Here is a 25729-nt window from a genome sequence, read left to right on the forward strand (position 1 = left end):
GCCCGGGCTGCATTCATTTGCCCCTGGCAGATGCAGCCTCCTCAGGCAACAGTGCCATCAGTCAGTACAGCGCTGGCCAGTGGGGTCTTTTTCCTACCCAAACCCAGGCCCGGTCCCCTTCCTCTGACATAGTGTCCTGCTATAACTACTTCCTCTGGATCTCTTTTAGGCTTCTACCCTGAGGATCCACAGACAGCTCACCGGCCCTGGCTCTTTGTGCTCATCTGGGCCGGGCCTGCCTCACAGCTCAATGCCAAGTAACACACTCTCCTCCAACCTCCCCAGCCTGTAGTCACTAAAATATAATTGTGGCCAAGCCTCTTGCCCTGGCGGGTGACAGGGATGGAGATCAACAAAATGCAGCCCAACATACATCAGAGCCTGGGCAGGGACCAAGTTCTGAAATCGAAGGCTCCTTTTCTGAAAGTTCACCTGTGTACTATAAATAGTCCTTTGGAAATTGATAAAAATTTAAAAAGCCACTAATATTTCAATGAGGATCACAGCACTTGCTGAAACAGGTTATCTCAAGTTACTAATTTGGTGGCAAAGGCCCTGGATCAGGCTGTGGCGCACACTTGGGAAAGGTGTTTTGAGTCCTAAGGCCTCCTGAGGCCCCTCCCTGCCGCTCCATCACCCTCTTTTTTCGGCCAGCTCTCTCTGCCCAGGTAGGTGGCAGGCAGTGGGGCAGGGGGTAGAAATGTCCCACAGGCAGGTTTTGTGAAGGTCTGTGTGGTTCCCTTTTGTGAAGGTCTGTGTGGGCACTGGGCACGCTGACATGAGGACAAAAATCAGGACTTACCATTACTATCTTCTGCACTGGTAGCTCCTTGCAGGGCTAGAATGTTAAAGAGACATGAACATAGGCTGGAGGAGCATGAGGGCACTGGCTCGGCCATGCAGACAGAAGGGGACCCTACTCAGCAGCAGTGGGACAGAACGTGGGCTTTGGGTGTCAGTCTGCGAGCCCACTGTCTATGGGATGTGGCCAACCGGCTCCAGCATCCCGAGGCTCAGGCTCCTGGGTTATCAAAGGGATATCGGACCTCCCTGGCGGTGGACAGGGAGACAGCCAGACTAGGGTGCCTGGTCCCTGGCGGAGGTGTCCACGCAGTAGTTTTCATTAGGAGCCCTTCCATGACATGAAGACAAGAGAACACATCCAATTCCCTTCCTCCTCTCCCCTCACCTCCCACAGCCCGCAGCCTTCCCTAGTCCCCACTCTGTGCTGACAGCCCCCACTCCCGCTTTCTGTCCTCACAGCTCCCCCTCCACAGCAATCTGGCCTGCTTCTGTCTTGCTGCTTTGCTCTGTCCTTTCCCACCTCTGTGGTTTCCTCTTCCTTCACCCAGCTCTGTCCCGGGTCCTTGCAAACCCAGCAGCCAGGATGTCTGCCCTTCTCCCTCCCCAGAGGCCAGTGTCTCTCCTTTGCTAGGGCCCTGATGCCACAGCCTATGAGGCTGACATTTTACCCGCCACCCCCAGGTACCAATACCAGAGCAGACACCAGACTGTGAGCTCCTGTGTGCAAGATGGTGGCAGCTCCTTTCCCATCCCTGTGTGCCAAGTATGGGGCCCATCATGTCCTGGCCCTTAGTAATGACTGAGGAAGGAAGGAGGGATGCACTGGTTGTGTGCAGAAATCTGTACTGGTTTCCAAGGCTCAGTTGCCCCAGAGGCTAGGAATCATCCCTTCCAGCAGATTCTCTTTTGTGGGCCCCAGTGCCTCCTATGGGACCCGCTTTCCTCTCTCAGCATCAGAGGCCTCTTCTGGTGCTTGGTCTCCCTGAGTTCTCCAGAAGCCTGGCTGCTGTGATGCCTCCCTTGTCACTAGGTACTGGGGTGACTTCTCCCCAGAGGACAGGGCAACTCATAGGCCACTTCTGGAAACAAGCATGAAGCAGGGGGTCCCTGAGATGCAAGCTGAGTCTCTGCCCAGGAATGGTAGACACAGTCTGTGCCTGTGTTTGCTCGTGTGATGAACTGGGAGCTGCTGGGAACCTGCCCACTGGCAGGATCATGGGGTGAGTGGGGCTTGGTTACCTTGTGGCCTGGGGATAGTTTGTGTCATAGGGCTGTGTGGATCACTCACAGGGGTCACTCACTTTCCTGCAGCAGCAGAGACAGCAGATCACCACCACGATAATGATCAGGGTTGGGACGAACAACGGGAATAGGTAGTCAAGGGTAGGCTTTTCTGTGACAACCATGGGTGCTGGTGCCTCCTGTGTGACAACTGTGGGCACTGTTGTCTTCTGTGTGCTAACTGTGGGGACCGAAGTCTCCTCCTTTGGGGCATCTGTGGGCTCCGATGTATTGGCCTGCAAAAAGCACAAAAGTCAGAGTCCTGGGTGGGTCTGGATGGCCCTCACTGGGTGCCTCCCCCCAGCACACTACACCTGCACATCGTGTGTTCCCACTCACCTCAGATTTCCCCACCTCCAGGGAGCACTGAAGGCCTGGAGGACAAGACTGCACTCAAAGAGCCGCTGCGGAGCCCTGGGCCACAGAGCCCACCACTGGCTTCGTTCCGAGGCTCTGGCCCAGAGCCCTGACAAGGACCGGAATCCCCATGTGTGACATGCCAGCCCTCACTGCACGCCTCAGCCGCACGCGGTGCAGTCCTGCCCTAAACCAAATGCTCGGCTTTCCCTGACGCAGGGGAGCTACAGGGGACAGAGTCTGTGCCCAGGAGGGGGAAGCAGGGTGGGGGCCCATGAACTCAGGCTCCTCCTGAGTTCTTTCCTAAATGTGCCTGCTGAGGGCGGCCTGTCAGGCTCCTGAGGGACAAATGGCTGAGTGTGGTCTGCTGGTCGGTGAGTGCCTGTCCTGGCACAAGCGAACACACAGTCAGAGGACTGTCTGTGCTGCTGGAACCCTCCCAGCTGGGACTGGACACTAGGCTGGTGGCAATCAGGCACGGGCATCGCTCCTCCCAGGCAGCCCTCTTCCTGTGCCTAACGTGCTCTGTCGCCCATGTCATGCTGCCCCGCCCCAGGTGCCCAGGTGACGTGGAGCTCCGAGAAGTGGGCACCTGGGAGCAGCACCCTCTTTCCCACGTGCCCGTCCCTGAGCTGAGTCCCAGGCCCTCCCCACAGCCCTGGCAGCTTCCCACCAAGTGCCGGAGAGCAAGGTCCAGCAGAGGTCAGAGAGTTAGCGGAGACGGATGGCTGAGGAGCACGAGAAAGCAGCAGAGGCAGAGGGGAGGCTGATGCCCTCTGCCAAATGACAGGGGTGTTCCTCAAGCGGGCTTGGGCTCGCGGGCAGTGATGGGCGTGTGTGGGTTCATCTGTGTCAGCAGCTGCTGAAACACCCTGATTGCACAGGGCCACAGTGGGTCCTGCCCTCCAGATCCCCTGTGTCTGGGGCCCAGGTTTGGAGCACCCCACTGACCCAGAGGTCCTGGACTCGGGCTCCTAACACTTGCCTCCAAGCCTCTCCCACTTGCCCAGCTGGAATGCAGGATGGAGCCCCGAGCTCCCCACCACTATTCTTGGGCCAGCAGAGGTGGCAAGGGGCGAGGCGGGGTGGCAGAGCCCCAGCACCATTTCTGGACTCTGCTTAGAGCTCTAACCGTTCCCTTTCCTTTGCCTTCAGGGACACCTGGTTCCCAGAGAGAGACGGCAGAGGTTCTGTAGCACCTGCTAGACAGGAAGCTACTTGGCAGGTGCTCTTGTGGAAGCACTCCCAGGGCACCTCACAAGCCTGATGTGTGGATGGTTTGCCGATGAAGGGCTGAGGGCCCCAAGCTGGCTGTGAGAAGTCGTCCCAGCTGCCTGTCTGCATAAGCTACTTTCTCAGGCCCTCCAGCATGTGTCCTCTTTCCGTGCCCCCCCTCCCCCCCCCCGCCAACTATCTTCTCCTCCAATGCCAGTGCTCTTGACAGTCCCAGGATGGAGGATGCCGCCCCACTGTGGCACTCACACAATTCAGGCTGGTTACTTTCATGCTCTCCTCAATGAAGGTGACACCATTGTTCAGGCTGTATTGAACGATGACCACCCTAAAGCACAGAAAGGTCATGTCGTGTGTACTACCCTGAAGACGTTTTGTTCTTGCACTTGGCTCAAACCACAGCCTACAGCTGTCCTCATTGTAAAGACTCTGATAAGCAGGCTTTTGATCCATCATTGAGCACACAGCATGGATAAGAGGGGGCTCATCCCAAGCCCTACAAGGTCAACCTCTGCAGTGAAGGCTGACCAGGCATGAGGAACCCTGCATGGGTCAGATGCCATCATGGCCATAGGCTAAGTTTCCAAGGAGGTCGGCTTGGTATCACCATCCTGACTCTTCTCTATTTACAAAGTTTTGGCTTAGCCCTGATAGGCTGCATGTAGCAAAGGCACCACCCTTGGGAACATCAGTTCTCATATTCTGCCCTCCTCAGCAGAGACTGGGCCACAGCAGAACCCTGAGCATCTCAGGGGAGAACCAATAAGAGTAGTTATGAAGGATGCCCTGAGCCCTCTGAAACAGACATGTAGTGTCACAGCAGAAGTAGCATCCCACATTCTGTATAGCACATGGTGACAAAAACTGCCCACTGGTCCCTGACCTGAGGTACTTACTGTCCAGGCTCCTTAAATATATGTCCTGGGCAAGCTAAAGATTCATCATCCTTAAGTAGAGGTTTTTTATCTAGGAGAAAACCACAAGAGAATAATGTCAAGGAGCATGTCCATCCATCCATCTCCCCTCAGCTGGCCCCTGGCAAGCAGACTAACACTGGCAGATGCCAGCTTCTCTTTGCTGCCTTCCTCTGAGCCCCTGCCATGCACCAGGCCCTGTATGGAAAAGGTTAAGTCCCTGCTCTCAAGGGCCCTACATTTGAGGGATGGGAGGGAGACAATGAAATAACAAAGAAGAAAATAAATGTGGAGAGGGACACTTCTTTAGACCACAATAAACAACAGAAGGCACAGCGAATAGAGGGGAAGGGACAGCTGCTTAGGAATGTGGGGCCTGTCCTGTCCCTAAGAGACACCATTTCTCTTAAGGGACTGAAACATTTACTGTGTAATGTTGTGATGTCTGGAGGTAGCTCTGGATTTACCAGATGGCCCTGCAGTAAGACATCACGGCACACAATCTCATCAGGTCCAATGAATGCACTGGGGAGGCTCAGCGGGAGATAGTCCTACTGTACCACCCTGCTCTCTGGGGAGGATCACACCCATCTCAGCGTGAGGGCACATCTACGTACCCAACATGTGCTTCTACTGGCCACTCACCCATCATGGAGGAATACCTGATGCCTGAGTATTTCCTTACATTATAGGCTTACATAGGGGATGTGGTTTAGCTCGACTGTCATATTGACTTCCTCTTGCAGTAGAGGAAAAAGAAGCTGAGAATAGAACCCTCATTTGGTCAAGGTCAGACAAGTAATGTGTGCCTGTGCCAGGATTCCTGGGCCTGGGCCTGGGCCTGGAAGCTGGCATCCTGTGTCAATCCCAGATGCACACATTCTCCTGTGAAGCTCCCAGTGCACCTGGCCCAGGGCTGCCTGTGTTTCTCGCCAGCAGACTCAACAGATTCGGGTCCTTGTCTCTCAAGGCTAGTGAGAGCTGAGCCAAGGGAGGGGGAATACAGCTCTGGGGCACACCCAGCACACCACAGCCATTCCTGGCAAGGGTTAAAGCCCTGCTAGGAGAGGCTCTTGTGGTTGATGACTTCCCAGCTTTGAGGTATAGGTCACCAGGCTTCCCAGCCAGGTCTCTCCTTCTACTTGTCCATGCTGATCTATCCTCACAGGACCAACAGTGAATGGCCAGCAAGGGCTTTAAAGGCCTGGCGGGCTGAGGGGAAGGCAGCCTACTGTAGGGAGTTTGTCACTTAGAGGCACCAAGGTGGCTACTTACGGAGGATATTGTCGACATCCAACTTATATCTGCAAACAATTTCATCCATCGTGTGTTGATGTAAGTCAGTATCATAAAATCTCATATCATATTCTTCTGCAAAGTCAATATCCAAAGATCTGTGTGAGGGAGGGATGAGGGCTGTCTTTCCTCTGATTGGCTACTAATAGCAGGTCACCCAAAAACTGCATTTCCAAGGACTCCTCATAAGGAAGCAACTACGTCAAAACCAAGATGTGTGACCCGTGTGGTCAGATCCTCACCTGATTTCACTGAGGGTCCACTATGAGTGCTGAGGGGGCTTGAGCACTCAGGGTCCCCTCACCTCCACCCTTGATCTTTGGAGCCCATTAAGGCATTCAGCCTCATCTCCTGCATAGGGGCAATGCCAGCCCTGGGTTTCTTACCCCGAAATGTCCAAATACTCTCTGAAGGGTGCAGGAGGTCCTCTCCATGGGGTCTACCATATACATGAGAGAAGAGCTAGGATAACAAGGCTGAAAACAGCCCTGTCCCATGCCGGAGCTGGTTGTCCAGGCCTGGGTGCCTTATGACTTCCTGATGCATGGAGTTTCCTCCTCCTCCCAGTCTTTCTGTTTGCCTATCACAGGCTGAAGGCCCAGGAGCAGGGATGGGACTCAGGTGAGGCAGGCAAAGAGCCCAGGACTCTGTACAGAAGAATCCCCCAGGTAAAGATAAGTTCTGTCTTAGCTGTGGTTCTGGAAGTCTCACATGATTGCTCTTCCCCTGCCTTTGCCTGAGGCTTCATGGACTACAGACAACCCGCCCAGGATTCAGGAAGCACTAACTCTCTCAGTGTGGAAACACTGATATGTGAGGTGCAAGTCTAGGCCCTAGACCTTTACCAGGGTGCTGAGGCTTCCCTAGTGCTTCCCAGACCCTGAAGTAAACACCAGGAGACAGAGAGGACAGATGGTAGACAGGATCCCAAAGGATTCAGCCAGGATAACATGCAGGTCTTCAGCTGCAAGCCCAAAGTCATTAGCCTCCACTGCTGCACATGTCCAAGACTGAATCATTCCAGTCCCTGAAGCCTGATTAGCCTTAGGTCGATGAACTAATGGAACAATTTCTCAAAATTCCAGGGCAACCTTGGATATGGCTATCCTGATTTCTCCTGCTTCAGGTCTTCTTGCAGCTCCCACTGATTGAGGCAACATTTACAAATTCTGCTTTAAAGAAAATAGATTCTTGCCCTGTAGCTGAGCAAGTCCTGCTGATATGGTATGTTAGTCTTTCAAGTGTTTCCCCAAAATTGAAGTCAACATTGAAAGTCTACATATTGTCCCTAAAAATCCATATTACTAGCTTTTATGGAAAATGGGAGCACCTGGCATCAGCGGGTTCATATTTCTACATGTCAGCCATTGGCTTGAACATGGGCCACTGTTTTGTTCACAAGGGAGCAGTTTGCCATGGCCAGCAGACCACCACTCCAGAACCAATCACACTGCAGTGAATCATCCTTTGTTTGGCCTGAGCCCATCCTAATGTGCCTGGCACCTAAAGGCTCCTGCTGGCAGTGGCCCTGCCCAAGGAAGCTCATGAGTCTTATAGAAGTGAGAAGAGAGCACTGAGGTTTTGATAGAGGGCAGGAGGGGCAGCTGATGGCCCTGTGCTAAAAAAATCTGCATGTTGTCCATCTAGGCAGGCTCGATGTCCTTAAGGAATATGTTCTCTCTAACCAAGCTTCAGGGACTGGAATGATCCAGTCTTGGACATGTGCAGCAGTGGAGGCTAATGACTTTGGGCTTGCAGCTGTGTAAACTGTGGTATACAGTAACCAATACCACAATTGTGTCAGGTTGCCTTCTCACTGTTCACACTTCATAAGGACCCTTCCCATCATGACACAGGGCTCTATGATTGGCCTGGAAGGAGCAGTTGGCCTTGTCTCCTGCAAACCCTTTCACCAGCCCAGCTAGGAGCACCCTCAGCAGAGCTGCTGGCCCTCAGTCTCAAGGAAGTGTCATCTGCAATTTACATTCCAGGATTTTTTGTTGCAAAGAAGCATTTCCTTGCAAGACAGAACTGTAAATTGATAGCCCACATTATAATTAGATACAGGCAGAGAAGGGAAAAGTCAGCTGGCTGCATGTGGACAGATCAGGCTCCAGAGGAGGCAAAAGGCAAGTAGAGCCTTTCTTCCACAAGCACACAGGCAGAAGGAACCCTAAGTGGGCAAATCTGTGCCAGGCCCAAGCCATGTAACACCGGTGTTCATCCAAAATGACACTCCTCACTAACTGAGCATATACTATGGGCCAATCTACACTTTCCTTAACCTCCAACACCCATGAGTTAGGCATACCTATCCAAGCTTACAGAGAGGGAAACTGAGGCTAAGAGAGGGCAGATGGCCTCTCCCAGACCCCTGGCAGGTACAAGGCCAGGATCTGACATCTAGAGCTTAATCCAGGCCACTTCTGCCCCCCTCTGTTCTTGTCTTAGTTCCGAGCAGCTATCACGCCATTGCTCAGGATGTAGGGCAGCCACTGAGGATAGGGCTGCTTGACAGCCTGGAACCTTGCAGTGTCTGCACTACTCGGGAAACTTGCACACTGTCCATACGTCTGTGACCCCCTTCCCACCATGTACGCCTTGCAGCTCTTCAGGCCCTGCTCAGTCATTACTTCTCCTCTACAGCAGTGCCCTCTGTGTCCCCAGGCACTACTGCTCTCAGAAAACGTCACTATGGAAAGTCTTGGTAAGTGGAAGGCAGGGTGATGGTGTCAGACTTTCGAGCAGAAGGGACATGGAGTTAAAGGATTTTGCTTTGAAGCCAAGGACAGATGAACACTGGCTTTCAGGGAGCTGTGTTTCCCAGGTAGAGTCCCACTGTGCACCCACTCTCGGGTGGCACAGGGACCATCCAGTCCCTGGCAGGGAGACCAATCCTTCTTTATGAGAGCTTTCTTTCTGGAGGAAGAGTTCTACACCAGGCCTCCTGGGCTCCAGAGAGAGGAGATGGGAAGGCAGGCAGCCCACTGACAAGTCAGGAGGAAGCCAAGCAGTGAGGAAGGACAACCAACCAACCATGAGACTGACAAGGGCACCGGGTGGAAGTGACCTGCCCTGGGAGGGTCAGGCTCTGGGACACCACCTGCTGCTCAGCACCGGCTCTTTGGGAGAAATTCAACTCTACTGACCAACGTTTAAGCTGTGTGTCCTCTTAATGCCACAATTCTACTTCTGGAATTGATCCGGGGAATCCTGACCCACGCCCACAGAGAGGTGAGCCTCAGGGTGTGCACAGCCTGCTGTAGCCACAATATCGACCAGGGGAGACTAATGAAAGAAATTTCCTCCATCTGTGTAATGGAGTATGTGCAGATGGCTGGAAAATGTTATGAACTGCATGATCCCATTAATGTAAAAATACCTTGAAAAGCATATATAAATAGCTATTTGCATCTATATGATCAATTATATATGGTAGCTATTTCTGGGAGGCAGTAGTAGTAGAAAAAGGGGAACCTCGTTGTGGAGGGACAGTAGCTATCCAAGCTGGTGGCAATGGTGTCTTTGCACTGCTTTTGCCTTCTGGGTCCTACTGCCCTACAGTCTGCTTTGCCTTCTGCACACAGTGAGTCTCCTGGCCACCCTGCAGGACCTGTCCACCAGCTCTCAGAGAAAAGCCCGCCTCTGCCCTGTGTCCTACTATGTGCCACCACTGATGTGCCATGGTTGTTGGGCTCTGTAGACACTCACTCTGGGCCAGCCACACACAGGAAAAAGAATGAGAACGTACCACCTCCAGCTGTCCTCCCAGACACAAATATCGAAGTATATCCAGCAAACATACAGGAGTGATGATTCTCCAAACCACTGTGCCAAGAGTACCTGGCCAAACAGAATGTTTAAATACAATGTTCATGCTACCTGAGTGTACTGAGAAGAGATTTTACAGGACCAAACAGCCTACGGAGGAAAAACTGAGAAGAATTGCCTTCAGGGGTTGGGGACAAGAATTGCCTGGCAAGTGATCTGAGGAGATTTTCCAGGGACAATGGTAAATTCTGTCTTCCTGGAGTGTGCATTTTTTCATAAGTTGTCAAATGATACACTGAAGTTTGCTGCAATTTAAGGAGAGCTCTTAAGAAATATTAGTATAAATAGGGCCACCTGGATGGCTCAGTCAGTTAAGCATCTGACTTTGGCTCGGGTCATGATCTTGCAGTCTGTGAGTTCGAGCCCCATGTCGGGCTCTGTGCTGACAACTCAGAGCCTGGAGCCTGCTTCAGATTCTGTGTCTCCCTCTCTCTGCCCCTACCCCATTCATGCTCTGTTTCTCTTGCTCTCAAAAATAAATAAAACATAAAAAAAGAAATATTTGTGTAAATAAAGATATGCAGACTGATGGGTTTTGGAAGTGAGGTAGCCTGATGTCTGTAATTGACTTGAAACACATAAAAAAATAAGATGCAATGTGTGTGTGTGTGTGTGTGTGTGTGTGTGTGTGTAAGAGAGAGAGGGAGAGAGACAAAGCACATTGGATAAACAATAAAGAAATATGGTGAGATATTAAACAGTAACTGCAAAATCCAGGTAGTATAGACAGAGGTGTTCATTGTACAGTTGTTTCCACTTTGCTGTAGGTTTGAAAGCTTCCTTCATAAAAGGTTGGTAACACATCAAAGAACTGAATGAGAAGAATCAACCGTGACACAGCCAAGCAGAAGTCATGGCACATTCAAGGTGAGAAGCGACTAATGAGAAGGACAGACCAAGGGCTGTGGGAATCCAGAGGGGCCAGTGAACCAAGAAAGGGACAAGGATGAACCTCCTGTGAGTGTGGCGTCAAAGGATGGATGGGCTGGACCCTGTAAAGTGGGGGGAAGTAGGGTCTTGTAGGAAGCCTAGTGACACCCCCAGCCTGAGAGCTGAGGGAAGACCTGACTGGCCCTGCTGTGGGGCTAGGGGCCTCAGACTTCCAGGCCAGGCTGGGGTTAGGGAAGGGGCTTTCTCAGTGCCCTGAGGTCCTGTGCGGAGCACAGGCCTAGAGGCAGGAAGGCCAGCAGAGGCCTCTCTGCCTCATCCTGGAGAGCACCCTGAGAGACTGAAGAGGTCAGGAGTGTCGTGCTCATGCCCTGTCTGCTTCCCAAGGCACCCTGACCCACTGATTTATTTCAAATGACAGCCTGATGAAATGGCTCTTTCTATTTCATTTGGGGTCCAGGTTCCTGCCTTGAGCTTTGCCTCCAAGTGACTGTCATGTCGTGTGGCAGCTTTCGTCAAGAGGGCGACAATCTTAAAGGTCAGAGCAGGAAATGCTGAGTTGAGCTGTCAGCGGGTGTGTGGCAGGCACCTGTAACCCTGGCCAGGCCGCCATGGGGGATGGACAACGACTGATGTCTGCACCTGCAGTTTGACATGCTGCTCAGACGCCATGACCTGCGTGTGTGCAGGGGACATAATCAGAGGAATGAAGCTGTCAGGTCGGCTGCATGGCAGGGTGCTTTAAAGCAGAAGCAGGGCAAGAGCCTACTTGTGTGGGAGTCTCCTGCCCGCCTCCAACCTCTCACTGTGAGTTGGTTAAGAAGACAGGAAGAGTCGGAGAGCTGCTGCCAACAGCTGGCTCAGCGGGAGACGCTTTCATACTGGTGATTTTATGTCCTCCCCCCCCCCCCCCCCCCGCCCATGAGCTCAGCCTTGGGGTGGAGGCGTCAAGGATGGTGGGACTATTAGTACCACTACTATTGGTTTGGGCTTCCCAGCTTCTAGATCCTGTGCCGGTCCCTGTAAGATCGCGCGGCCTTACGTCTTACGAGAGATGTGCTAGTGGGTGTTGTTGGAGACGAAAGGGGAGCTCACAGATATTTGGTAATTTGCTCCAGGTTGCAGCAGAGCCAGATCTGAACACAGCTGTGTCTGACCCCATGGTCTACTGCACGATAGCCTTACAGTTAAGAGCACAGAGGCCGACCCGGTCTCTGGGTCTGCGTTTGGCCAGATCCAGCTGTGTGTGCTGTTACCAGGGGAGTAAGTGTGCTTATCCACCCTCCTCAGTACCAGTCTCCATGATGAGACATATAAGCCTGTACACACAGAGCTCATCGCAGGGAGGGGGCTTCTATCACAAAAGTCACTGCACAGGATGTCCTCACCAGACTGACTCAGGGACCTTTGTAGGGGGGGAGAGGGCACGCTTGTGAAGTTCCAGATGTCGGGGAGAGGCGTTCCCCACAGAACAAGGTGTGTTGTTTGCTGTATTTGTGTGGATACCTTTTGTCGGACTATGTTCCTAGTATGATGCTGGCCACTGAACTGTATCTAATTCTTTTATTTTTTTTTCAAATTTTTATTTAAGTTCTAGTTAATATACATTGCAATATGGGTTTCAGGAGTAGAAATCAGTGATTCATCACTTACAGATAACACCAAGTGTCCTCATAACAACTGCCCTCCTTAATACCCATCACCCATTTAGCCCATCCCCTGCTTACCTCCCCTATCAAGCCTCAGTGTGTTCTCTATAGTTAAGAGTCTTTTGTGGTTTGCTTTCCTTTCTTTCATCTTACTTTCCATATGGTCATCTGTTTTCTTTCTTAAGTTCCACATAAAATGAAATCATGTTATTTTCTTTTCTGAGGTATTTCACTTATCATAATACACTGTGTCTCCATGGCAAGAGATACACTGTATCTCTTTGCAAATGGCAAGATATCATTCTTTTTTATGGCTGAGTAATATTCCCTTGTGTATATATAGGGCATCTTCTTTAACTATTTATCAGTCCATGGACATTTGGGCTTTCCATAATTTGGCTATTGTTGATAATGCTGCTATGAACATCAGGGTGCATGTACCCCTTCAAATCTGTATTATTGTAATTTTGGTGTATATACCTAGTAGTGAAGTTGCTGGTCATAGGGTAGTTCTGTTGTTAAATTTTTAGGGAACCTCCATACTGTTCTTCAGAGTGGCTGCACCAGTTTGCATTCCCACAAACACTGTAAGAGGGTTCCCCTTTCTCCACATCCTCACCAACACCTGTTGTTTCTTGTGTTGTTAATTTTAGCCACTCTGACAGGTGTGAGGTGGTATCTCACTGTGGTTTTGATTTGTATTTCTGTGATGATGAGTGATGTTGAGCATCATTTCATGTGTCTGTTAGCCATCTGTATGTCTTCTTTGGAAAAATATCTGTTTATGTCTTCTGCCCATTTCTTCACCGGATTATTTGTTTCTTTGGGTGTTGAGTCTGATAAATTTTTTTTATAGATTTTGAAAACTAACCCTTTATCTGATATATCATTTGCAAATATCTTCTCCCATTCAGTAGGCTGCCTTTTAGTTTTGTTGATTGTTTCCTTCGCTGTGCAGAAGCTTTTTATCTTGATGAAGTCCCAATAGTTCATTTTTCCTTTCGTTCCTCTTGCCTTTGGAGACACATCTAGTAAAACGTTGCTATAGGAAAATCAAACAGGTTGCTGCATGTGTTCTCCTCTAGGGTTTTGATGGTTTCCTGCTTCACATTTAGGTATTTTATCCATTTTGAATTTATTTTTATATATGGTGTAAGAAAGTGGTCCAGTTTCATTCTTCTGCATGTCACTGTCCAGTTTTCCTGACACCAACTGTTGAAAAGACCGTCTTTTTTCCATTGGATATTCTTTGCTGCCTTGTTAAAGATTAGTTGACCATATAGTTGTGATTACATTTCTGGATTTTACATTCTGTTGCATTATCTATGTGGCTGTTTTTATGCCAGTACCATATTGTCTTGATGACTACAGCTTTGTAATATAGCTTGAAGTCCGGAATTGTGATGCCTCCAGCTGTTTTTCTTTTTCAGGATTGCCTTGGCTATCTGGGGTCTTTTTTGGTTCTATGCAAATTTTAGGATTGTTTGTTCTAGCTCTGTGAAAAATGCTGCTGGTATTTTGATAGGGATTGCATTAAATGAGGAGATTGCTCTGGGTAATATAGACATTTAACAATGTTTGTTCTTCCAATCCATGAGCATGGAATATTTTTCCATTTATGTGTCCTCTTCAATTTCTTTCATAAGTGTTCTATAGTTTTCAGAGTATAGAAATTTTACCTCTTGTTAGGTTTATTCCTAGGTATCTTATTGTTTTTGGTGCAATTGTAAATGGGATCAAATCCTTGATTTCTTTTTCTGTTGCTTCACTATTGGAGTATAGAAATGCAATGAATTTCTGTACATTGATTTTATATCCTGCCACTTTGCTGAAATCATGTATTTGTTCTAGCAATTTTTTGGTGAAGCCTTTAGGATTTTCTACATAGAGTATAATGTCTGAAAATAGTATGGGTCTGTTCAAATTTTCTATTTCTTCCTGTTTCACTTTGGTAGTTTGTGAGTTTCTAGGAATTTATCCATTTCTTCCAGATTGCCCAGTTTGTTGGCATATAATTTTTCATAATATTCTCTTATAATTGTATCTGTGGTATTGGTTGTGATCTCTCCTTTTTCATTTGTGATTTTGTTTAATTGGGTCCTTTCTCTTCTCATTTTGATAAATCTGGCTTGGGTTTACAAATTTTATTAACTCTTTCAATGAACCACCTCTTAGTTTTGTTAATCTGTTCTATTATTTTTGTTTGTTTGTTTCTCTATTATTTATTTCCTCTCTAGTTTTTATCATTTCCCTTCTTCTGCTGGCTTTATGCTTTATTTGCTGTTCCTATTCTAGCTCCTTTAGGTGTAAAGTTTGGTTGTGTATTTAGGACTTTTCTTGCTTCTTACGGTATAGCTGTTTTGCAATATACTTCCCTTTGGGACCACTTTTGCTGCATCCCAAAGGTTTTGTAGTGTTGTGCTTTCATTTTTATTTGCTTCCATGTACTTTTTAATTTCTTCTTCAATTTTATGGTTAACCTATTCATTCTTTAGTAGAAGGTTCTTTAACCTCCATGTATTTGTGGTCTTCCCCAATTTTTTCTTGTGGTTGACTTCAAGTTTCATAGCATTGTCGTTTGAATATATGCATGGCATGATCTAAATCTTTTTGTACTTGTTGAGGGCTGATTTGTGACCCAATATGTGATGTATTCTGGAGGATGTTTTTGTGCACTCAACAATAATGTGTATTCTAATGCTTTAGGATGAAATGTTCTAAATATATCTGTTAAGTCCATCTGTTCCAGTGTGTCATTTAAAGCCATTGTTTTCTTGTTGATTTTCTGCTTAGATGATCTGTCCCTTGCTGTAGTTGGGGTGTTAAAGTCCCTACTATTATTGTATTATTGTCAATGAGTTTGTTTGTTATTAAATGATTTACATATTTGGGTTCCTCCAAGTTGGGGGCATATATAATTGTTAGATCTTCTTGATGGATTATGATATAGTGCTCTTCTTCATCTCTTTTTACATTCTTTGGTTTAAAATCTAGTTCATATGGGTAGACAAAAGGACCATGGAAGAGGGTAGGAAGGGTGGAGAGGCGGTGCATGCTACACAGACTGGTGGGAGGGAGCCTGGGCGGTGGAGGGGCAGCCCGCCCAGAAAGGCAGAGCCCCCGAAGTCTGGCTTACAAAAGCAGAGGGGCCGGACTCTGTGAATTCTAACAGCCAGAGGGACTTAAAATCTGGAATGTTAAAAGTCAGCAGCTCTGCTCTTGGAGAGCGAGGATGGCAAGAGGACACCAGGAGGGAGAGTTGTTGAGACCCGGAAGACAGAGCTCAGCTTGGCAGGGGAACAAAGGCTCTGGCAAGCGCCATCTCCCTCTCCCATCCCGCAGCTGAAATTCCAAAGGGAACCAGTCCCCATCACCAAAGTTGCTTGTACCATGCAAACGCCCAAAGCTGTGCTTCTGTGGAGCCATCCCTCTGACAGGGCTGTCTCCCTCCCTGTGCTGCAGGGCCCCTCCCACAGGGGACCACTGATGGCAAAGCGAGCTAAGCCTGTCCCTCCTACCCCTTTGCACCTTGCGGATCCAGCCCGGCTAATATGCCAGATCCCATCAAAGCAGCACCACAAGCCTGGCAGTGTGCAAGTAGCCCAGACAGGGGCCACACCACTCCACAGTGAGTCCTGCTCCTGGGGACAGGGGAAGATAAGGTACACACCAGTCTGACTGTGGCCCCAGTGGTGGGCTGGGGGCAGACACTGGGTCTGACTGCAGCCCCACCCACCAACACAAGTTACTCCTGACAGCACAGGGGAAGTGCTCTGCAGTTTGGAGCCACTACAGGGACTACCCAAAATGATGAAATGTTAGAATTTTCCTCAAAAGAAACATCAGGAAGTAGTGACAGCTAATGAATTGGTCAAAAACGATTTAAGCAATATAAAGGAACAAGAATTTAGAATAATAGTCACAAAATTAGTTGCTGGGCTTGAAAAAAGCATAGAGGACAGCAGAGAATCTATTGCTACAGAGATCAAGGGACTAAGAAATAGTCATGAGGAGCTAAAAAATGCTATAAATGAGGTGCAAAATAAAATGCAGGCAGCCATAACATGGACTGAAGAGGCAGAGGAGAGAACAGGTGAATTAGAAGATAAAATTATGGAAAAAGAGGAAGCTGAGAAAAAGAGAGAAAAAAAAATCCAGGAGTATGAGGGGAGAATTAGAGAACTAAGTGATGCAATCAAACGGAACAATATGCATATCATAGGAATTCCAGAAGAAGAAAAGAGAGAGAAAGGGGCTGAAGGTGTACTTGTACAAATCATAGCTGAGAACTTCCCTGATCTGGGGAAGGAAAAAGGCACTGAAATCCAAGAGGCACAGAGAACTCCCTTCAGACGTAACTTGAATCGATCTTCTGCACGACATATCATAGTGAAACTGGCAAAATACAAGGATAGAGAGAGAATTCTGAAAGCAGCTAGGGATAGACAGGCTCTAACTTACAAAGGGAGACCCATAAGAGTAGTGGCAGACCTATCTACTAAAACTTGGCAGGCCATAAATAAATGGCAGGAAATCTTCAATGTGATGAACGAAAAAAATATGCAGCTGACAATCCTTTATCCAGCAAGTCTGTCATTCAGAATAGAAGGAGAGATAAAGGTTTTCCCAAACAAACAAAAACTGAAGGAATTCATCACCACTAAACTAGCCCTACAAGAGATCCTCAGGGGGATTCTGTGAGTGAAATGTTGCAAGGACCACAAAGTACCAGAGACATCACTACAAGCATGAAACCTACAGACATCATAGTGACTCTAAATCCATATCTTTCAATAATAACACCGAATGTAAACGGACTAAATGCTCCAACCAAAAGACATAGGGTATCAGAATGGATAAAAAAACAAGACCACATCTATTTGCTGTCTATAAGAGACTCATTTTAGACCTGAGGACACCTTCAGATTGAAAGTGAGGGGATGGAGACCTATCTATCATGCTACTGGAAGTCAAAAGAAAGCTGGAGTAGCCATACTTATATCAGACAAACTAGACTTTAAACTAAAGGCTGTAACAAGAGATGAAGAAGGGCACTATATAATAATTACAGGGTCTATCCATCAGGAAGAGCTAACAATTATAAATGTCTACGTGCCGAATATGGAAGCCCCCAAATATATAAAACAATGAATCACAAACATAAGCAAATAAGAATGTGGTAATTGCAGGCGACTTTAATACAGGGGACTTACAACAATGGATAGATCATCTAGACACAGGATCAATAAAGGAACAAGGGCCCTGAATGATACATTGGATCAGATGGACTTGACAGATATATTTAGAACTCTGCCTCCCAAAGCAACAGAATATACTTTCTTCTCCAGTGCACATGGAACATTCTCCAAGATAGATCACATACTGGGTCACAAAACAGCCCTTCATAAGTTTACAAGAATTGAAATTATACCATGCATACTTTCAGACCACAATGCTATGAAACTTGAAATCAACCACAGGGAAAAGTCTGGAAACCTCCAAAAGCATGGAGGTTAAAGAACACCCTACTAAAGAATGAATGCATCAACCAGGCAATTAGAGAAAAAATTAAAAAATATATGGAAACAAATGAAAATGAAAATACAACAATCCAAATGCTTTGGGATGCAGCGAAGGCAGTCCTGAGTGGAAAATACATTGCAATCCAGGCCTATCTCAAGAAACCAGAAAAATCCCAAATACAAAATCTAACAGCACACCTAAAGGAAATAGAAGCAGAACAGTAAAAACACCCCAAACCCAGCAGAAGAAGATAAATAATAAAGATCAGAGCAGAAATAAACAATATAGAATCTAAAGAAACTGTAGAGCAGATCAATGAAATTAAGAATTGTTTTTTAAAAAAAAAAAAAAAAGAATTGTTTTTTTGAAAAAAGAAACAAAATTGATAAACCTCTAGCCAGGCTTCTCAAGAAGAAAAGGGAGATGACCTAAATAGATAAAATTGTGAATAAAAATGGAATTATTACAACCAATCCCTCAGAAATACAAGCAATTATCAGGGAATACTATGAAAAATTATATGCCAACAAACTGGACAACCTGGAAGAAATGGACAAATTCCTAAGCACCCACACACTTCCAAAACTCAAATAGAAAGAAATAGAAAACTTGAACAGACCCATAACCAGCAAAGAAATTGAATCAGTTATCAAAAATCTCCCAACAAATAAGAGTCCAGCACCAGATGGCTTCCCTGGGGAATTCCACCAGACATTTAAAGCAGAGATAATACCTATCCTTCTCAAGCTGTTCCAAAAAATAGAAAGGGAAGGAAAACTTCCAGACTCATTCTATGAAGCCAGCATTACTTTGATTCCTAAACCAGACAGAGACCCAGCAAAAAAAGAGAACTACAGGTCAATATCCCTGATGAATATGAAGTAAAAATTCTCAATAAGATACTAGCAAATCGAATTCAACAGCAGATGAAAAGAATTATTCACCACGATCAACTGGGATTCATTCCTGGGCTGCAGGGCTGGTTCAACATTCGCAAATCAATCAATGTGGTACATCACATTAATAAAAGAAAAGATAAGAACCATATGATCCTCTCTATCAATGCAGAAAAAGCATTTGACAAAATTCAGCATCCTTTCTTAATAAAAACCCTCAAGAAAGTCGGGATAGAAGGAACATACTTAAATATCATAAAAGCCACTTACGAAAAGCCCACAGCTAATATCATCCTCAATGGGGAAAAACTGAGAGCTTTCCCCCTGAGATCAGGAACACGACAGGGATGTCCACTCTCATCGCTATTGTTTAACATAGTGTTGGAAGTTCTAGCATCAGCAATCAGACGACAAAAGGAAATCAAAGGCATCTACATTGGCAAAGATGAAGTCAAGCTTTCACTTTTTGCAGATGACATGATATTATACATGGAAAATCCGATGGACTCCACCAAAAGTCTGCTAGAACTGATACATGAATTCAGCAAAGTCACATGATACAAAATTAATGTACAGAAATCAGTTGCATTCTTATACACTAATAATGAAGCAACAGAAAGACAAATAAAGAAACTGATCCCATTCACAACTGCACCAAGAAGCATAAAATACCTAGGAATAAACCTAATCAAAGATGTAAAAGATATGTAGGCTGAAAACTATAGAAAGCTTATGAAGGAAATTGAAGAAGATACAAAGAAATGGAAAAACATTCCATGCTCATGGACTGGAAGAATAAATATTGTTAAAATGTCAATACTGCCCAAAGCTATATACACATTTAATGCAATCCCAATCAAAATTGCACCAGCATTCTTCTCAAAGCTAGAACAAGCAATCCTAAAATTTGTATGGAACCAGAAAAGACCCCGAATAGCCAAAGTAATATTGAAGAAGAAGACCAAAGTGGGAGGCATCATAATCCCAGACTTCAGACACCACTACAAACCTGTAATCATCAAGACAGCATGGTATTGGCACAAAAACAGACACATAGACCAATGGAATAGAATAAAGACTCCAGAATTGGACCCACAAAAGTATGTCCAACTAATCTTTGAAAAACAGGAAAGAATATCCAATGGAAAAAAGACAGTCTCTTTAACAAATGGTGCTGGGAGAACTGGACAGCCACATGCAGAAGAATGAAACTATACCACTTTCTCACACCATTCACAAAAATAAACTCAAAATGGATAAAGGACCTGAATGTGAGACAGGAAACCATCAAAACCCTAGAGGAGAAAGCAGGAAAAGACCTCTCTGACCTCAGCCGTAGCAATTTCTTACTTGACACATCTCTACAGGCAAGGGAATTAAAAGCAAAAATGAACTACTGGGACCTTATGAAGATAAAAAGCTTCTGCACTGCAAAGGAAACAATCAACAGAACTAAAAGGTATCCAACGGAATGGGAAAGTATTTGCAAATGACATATCAGACAAAGGGCTAGTATCCAAAACCTATTAAGAACTCACCAAACTCCATACCCCAAAAACACGTAATCCAGTGAAGAAATGGGCAGAAACATGAATAGACACTTCTCTAAAGAAGACATCCAGATGGCCAACAGGCACATGAAAAGATGCTCAATGTCGCTCCTCATCAGGGAAATACAAATCAAAACCACACTGAGATACCACCTCACACCAGTCAGGGTGGCTAAAATGAACAAATCAGGAGACTATATATGCTGGAGAGGATGTGGAGAAATGGGAACCCTCTTGCACTGTTGGTGGGAATTCAAACTGGTGCAGCTGCTCTGGAAAACAGTGTGGAGGTTCCTCAAAAAATTAAAAATAGACCTACCCTATGACCCAGCAATAGCACTGCTAGGAATTTGCCCAAGGGATACAGAGGTGCTGATGCATAGGGGCACTTGTACCCCAATGTTTACAGCAGCACTTTCAACAATAGCCAAATTATGGAAAGAGCCTAAATGTCCATCAACTGATGAATGGATAAAGAAATTGTGGTTTATATACACAATGGAATACTACTTGGCAATGAGAAAGAATGAAATATGGCCTTTTGTAGCAACATGGATGGAACTGGAGAGTGTTATGCTAAGTGAAATAAGTCCTACAGACAAAGATAGATACCATATGTTTTCACTCTTATGTGGATCCTGAGAAACTTAACAGAAGATCATGGGGGAGGGGAAGGAAAAAAAAAGTTAAAGAGGGAGAGAGCCAAACCATAACAGACTCTTAAAAACTGAGAATAAACTGAGGGTTCACAGGGAGTGGGAGGGTGGGGAGGGTGGGTGATAGTCACTGAGGGCACCTGTTGGGATGAGCACTGGGTGTTGTATGGAAACCAGTTTGACAACAAATTTCATATTAAAAAAAATCTAGTTCATCTGATATAAGTATGGTACTCTGGCTTTTTTTTTGATCTCCAGTAGCATGATAGATTATTCTCCATCCCCTCACTTTCAATCTGGAGGTGTCTTTAGGTCTAAAATAAGTCTCTTGTAGGTAGCATATAGATGGGTGTTGTTTGTTTGTTTGATTGTTTGAATCTATTTGATACCCAGTGTCTTTTGATTGGAGCATTTAGTCCATTTACATTGAAGAGTGATTACTGATAGATATGAATTTAGTGCCATCATGTTACCTATAAAGTTGGTGTTTCTGGTGATGTCTTTTTTTCCTTTATACTCTTCGTTGCTTTTGCTCTTTCATTCCCACGCAGAGTCCCCTTTAGTATTTCTTGCAGGGCTGGTTTGGCGTTCATGAACTCCTTTAGTTTTTGTTTGTGTGGGAAACTCTTTATCTCTCCTATTCTGAATGACAGCCTGGTGGATAAAGTCATTTTGGCTGCATATTTTCCCCATTCAGCACAGTTTATATATCATGCCACTACCTTCTAGACTGTCAAGTTTCTGTGGACAGATGTGCCATGAACCTGATCTGTCTTCCCTTGTAGGTTAAGGACTTTTTTTCCCTTGCTGCTTTCAAGATTCTTTCCTTGTCTGTGTATTTTATGAATGATATGTCTAAGTGATGACTGGCTTTTGTTGAATTTGATGAGAATTCTCTGTGCCTCTTGGGTTTTGATGTCTGTTTCCTTCCCCAGATAAGGGAAGGTTTCAGTTAAATTTGCTCAAATAAACCTTTTTGCCCCCTTTCCCCTCTCTTCTTCTGGGATTCCTATGGTATGTTACTACACTTTAAGGTGTTGCTGAATTCCCTAAGTCCACATTCATGATCCAATACTTTTCTTCCCCTCCTCTTCTCAGCTTATTTCCCATAATTTTATCTACTATATCACTGATCTGTTCCTCTATTTTGTCCATCCTCTGCATTGTACCCAGTCGGTTTTGCGTCTTGGTTGTAGCATTTTTAATTTCAGCCTAATTAGATTTTAGTTCTTTTATTTCTGTAATAAGGGATTCTCTAGTGTCTTCTATGCTTTTCTTAAGCCAAGCTATTATCCATTGTGATTACTGTTTTAAATTCTGGTTCAGGAATCTTACTCATATCTGTTTTGATTAAATACCTGGCTGTGATTTCTTCCTGTTATTTCTTTTGGGATGAATACCTCCATCTTGTCATTTTTGTCTAGGTCACTGTTGTGTGTGTGTGTGTGTGTGTGTGTGTGTGTGTATGTGTGTGTGTTAGGAAAGGCTGTTATATTCCTGCTCCTGAGAATAATGGCTATAATAAGAAGGGTTCTATACTGTCTTGTGCCTGGTGCTTCAGGAAATGTTTCAGAGTGTGGACTCTACTGTTGTGTTTTGGCTGCTCCATCCCTCAAGTCAGTCCTCTGCAGAGTTTTTCCTTGCTTACAGTACAGAGTGGTTGGACCTTGTCCACTATATGGAAAGTTTTAGGTGTGTTTTGGTCTGCTTGTTAAAAGAAGCTAGATCTTATTTCCGCTAGGCTGAAGCTTTGGAGCACTGTATATGATCACTGAACTTGGTGCATGCAGGGGATTTGTTCCAGTCTTCTGGGGGAGGGGCCTGTTGTGCTGGTACCCAGAGTGACTTGTCCTTGTAAAGATGTACCTGCAGGTGCAGTGGGGCGGGGCTTGGTGTAAGTCGCTGCAGCCTCCGGTGGAGTTGATGTGCTGCTCACCGAAGTCTGTCTGTATTAATGTGCAGGCAGAAAATGGTGTCATCCCACTCTTTCATCCCTGGAGAGGGGAGTACACACCTGCCACTATTCAGGAAGCCATCACAGAAGAGCAAACAATCTCGACTCTTGTATCCCAGATTTATGTCAGAACGCTGCCTTCACCCTGTCTGTCTGAGCCGTCTGTCTGCCTGGCAGCACAGTACTCCTGTGTTTTATCTCAGGCATGTGACTGGGTTTCAGAGCTCCAAATTTAGGGACCTGGTGTGGCATGGACCCACACTGATCCTCTGGGGGAGAGTCTTGCTGTGCTATGGCTGGTGTTTATTTGTGCCAGAAAAACAGTTGCATGACTGTGCAGTGGTTTGACGTTTATGGTAAAGCACAGAAAAAGCCATAACCAAGGTTTGCTGCCTTCAGCAAGTGTCTCTGTTCCTATTCTAGTGAACAGGGCAGCATGTCGGTGCCCACCAGCTCTTTTTTTCCTGGGAAGCCATGCCACCTCTCCCAAATGCATTCCAAGAAGAGGAACTGTCTCCCTGTGTGTCTCGGGGGATCCTCAGACCACACTGCCCACTCCTGGGCTTCTGGTCTCCTTCCCCATAAGAGCACTACTAAGCCCACCAGGTATGACCCTGGCAATGGCATGGACTTCTAAAACTTCAGCCTTTGAGCTCTGCTGCTTATAAAACCTTGTGGTAGTCAGTCCCTCTCCTTTTCCCAGTCCATGGTTTTGGGGAAGAGTTTCTCTTGTGCAATCCCCTGCACTCTGCTTTCTCTCTCTCTCTCCCCCCCACCCCCCCCCCCACTCTTTGTCTCCATGATCAGGGCTCCCTCCCCTCCAGAGCACATGCAGTTCTTTTCTGCCCTGAATAAACTCTCTGCAGTTCCTACATTTAACAATGTGGCCATTTTTCTCCCTCTAAATGTGCAGTTTGTTTTCTCAGCCCTCAGATTGATTTTTTGGGTGCTCAGAATGATTTGATATTTATCTAGCTATGTTGAAGGTACAAGGCAAGCATAGGATCCCTCTACTCCTTCACCACCTTAACTCTTCCCCCCTCCAATTCTTTTATTCATCCATTGAGATAATCATGTTTCTCTTCTCCACATTGCTGATATGGTAAGTTACATTGATATTTGAACTACTGAATCAGACTTGTATTGCATGGGTGGCCCCTAATTAGTCTTGATGTTTTGTTCTTTTAATATGTTCTCAGATTTCATTTTGAAGTGTTTTGTTGAAGGTTTTTAAATATACTTTATTCTTATTTTGTATTAAAGTTTTGGTTTTGAGATTAAAAAAAGTAATTACAAAGATCTTATTGTGGTAATCATTTTACAATATATGCATGTCAAGTCATTATATGGAATACCTTAAACTTATACACAGGTGTTTGTCAGTTATATCTCAATAATAATGGGGAAAATAATTACACACACAAGCACACCACAACCCATGCTTGACATGCACACTCCAATAAAATGTAGACACACCTGTATACCCCAGGCACACTCATATATCCAACATATTTCTACACTACCATGCTACACGTGCACAACACAGACAGCCACACACTACCCACATGCCACATATTCACACACCTCACAGAGCCCCCCCACCCCGCCCACCACTCTCCATTCTGCTAGAACAGTGACTATAGCTCTTACCTCCTACACAAACAAAGTAACTCTCCCCAGCCATAATTTCATGACAGGAATTTACCACCAGCTGGAAATAGAGAGAGGGGTGGCAGGTCAGGGATAGTGACATGGGGGGAGGGACACGGTGAGAAGCCATCCCATTGCTCTTCTCACATTTAGCCCACACTCACCATGTTAACGATGTCTTCCAGGGACTCGAATCCACTGTTTACCCCATAAAATTGGTCATTTCTTTCTACAATGTCTTTTAGCTACAAGAGAGAGGAAGCACCTTGGGCACATGGCCTGGGCTTGAGGACAAAGAAATCTCCACCCCAGGAGACAGTCTCTTCCCTTATGCCATATTAGACTCCAAGAGCCAGACCCTGGTTTGTGGGCAGCAGCCCACACTTATGGAAGGGAAAGCTCTTCTGCCTCCACTGCTGGTGGGCAGGTTTTACACGCTGTTATTCATTTCTGGAGTAGCTATCTGCTGTCCAGACACCGGGGTGGGTTACAGGACCACCTTTGGGAGAGCTGACTTTGAAAGCATACCCCATTTGGGCTCGCAAGGGGCACCAGGTTACCTGTTCTGAATTACCTGGTCATTCTTATAGTCTTTTACACCCACAGAATAAACTTTGGCGCCCCTTTCACGAGCCTTCTCAGCCTAAGAGAAAGAACCCTTTGAGTATAAAGTACCAAATACATGGGGCAAAACGCTGGTACTGATGGGTTGGACTCACTTCAGACTTAGTCTCCTCAAATGTCCTTGGTGTCAGTGGTCCTGCAGTCAGACCAATAATCAGACTGGGAGCATTGCTGCCTGCAGGGGAAATGGGGAGTAACCTCATTGGTAAAGATACACAAAGTGACTCTCTGCAGGCTGCTGGGGCCACAACACTGCTCCCCATACTTCCTCCTCCAAGGAAGAAGTGCCCAGACCTGAGCACCTGCCATCAGGAGTGCCTGGAGAGCTAGCATCCCAGTCCTGGAGGGAGAAGGAGACTTCTCTCTCTTAGATGAAGACAGTTCTGGGTAGAGCACAGCCTTTTCCAGTGTTGGAGACACAGTTACAGGACATCAGCCGAAGGGAAAGAACTGAAGGAAAAAGGAGCCAGGGCCAGAAATGTGATACAGACAAAGTGTGGGCGGCAAAGGGTAAACCCGGCTCTTTTTTTCTGAAAATGGAATCCTTCTGCTCTTGGTTTCCCTGGCTTCCTGTTTTCTTGTTCAGGCAGCCCAAGTGTTGGTCAAGCACCTCACAGTTACCA

The 25729-nt window shown here is 46.3% G+C and overlaps 2 protein-coding genes across 2 annotated transcripts in view; one reads left to right on the forward strand and one right to left on the reverse strand.

The window, feature by feature from the left end:
* Positions 1-25729, forward strand: part of ZNF488 (zinc finger protein 488) — a 103233-nt gene that overhangs the window by 35599 nt on the left and 41905 nt on the right. The window lies entirely within an intron of this gene.
* Positions 1-25729, reverse strand: part of LOC109264540 (anthrax toxin receptor-like) — a 57595-nt gene that overhangs the window by 4061 nt on the left and 27805 nt on the right. The window contains exons 6-14 of the mRNA XM_019444848.2: positions 25202-25281; positions 25057-25125; positions 24647-24727; positions 24483-24543; positions 5865-5960; positions 4572-4641; positions 3925-4003; positions 2106-2321; positions 803-838 (exon numbers count right to left, since the gene is read on the reverse strand). Of these exons, the coding sequence (XP_019300393.2) occupies positions 803-838; positions 2106-2321; positions 3925-4003; positions 4572-4641; positions 5865-5960; positions 24483-24543; positions 24647-24727; positions 25057-25125; positions 25202-25281 (788 nt within the window). The remainder of the gene's footprint in view (positions 1-802; positions 839-2105; positions 2322-3924; positions 4004-4571; positions 4642-5864; positions 5961-24482; positions 24544-24646; positions 24728-25056; positions 25126-25201; positions 25282-25729) is intronic.

The sequence above is a fragment of the Panthera pardus genome, unplaced genomic scaffold (assembly GCF_024362965.1).
Source record: "Panthera pardus isolate Hobbes unplaced genomic scaffold, ASM2436296v1 HiC_scaffold_22, whole genome shotgun sequence".
NCBI lineage: Eukaryota > Metazoa > Chordata > Mammalia > Carnivora > Felidae > Panthera > Panthera pardus.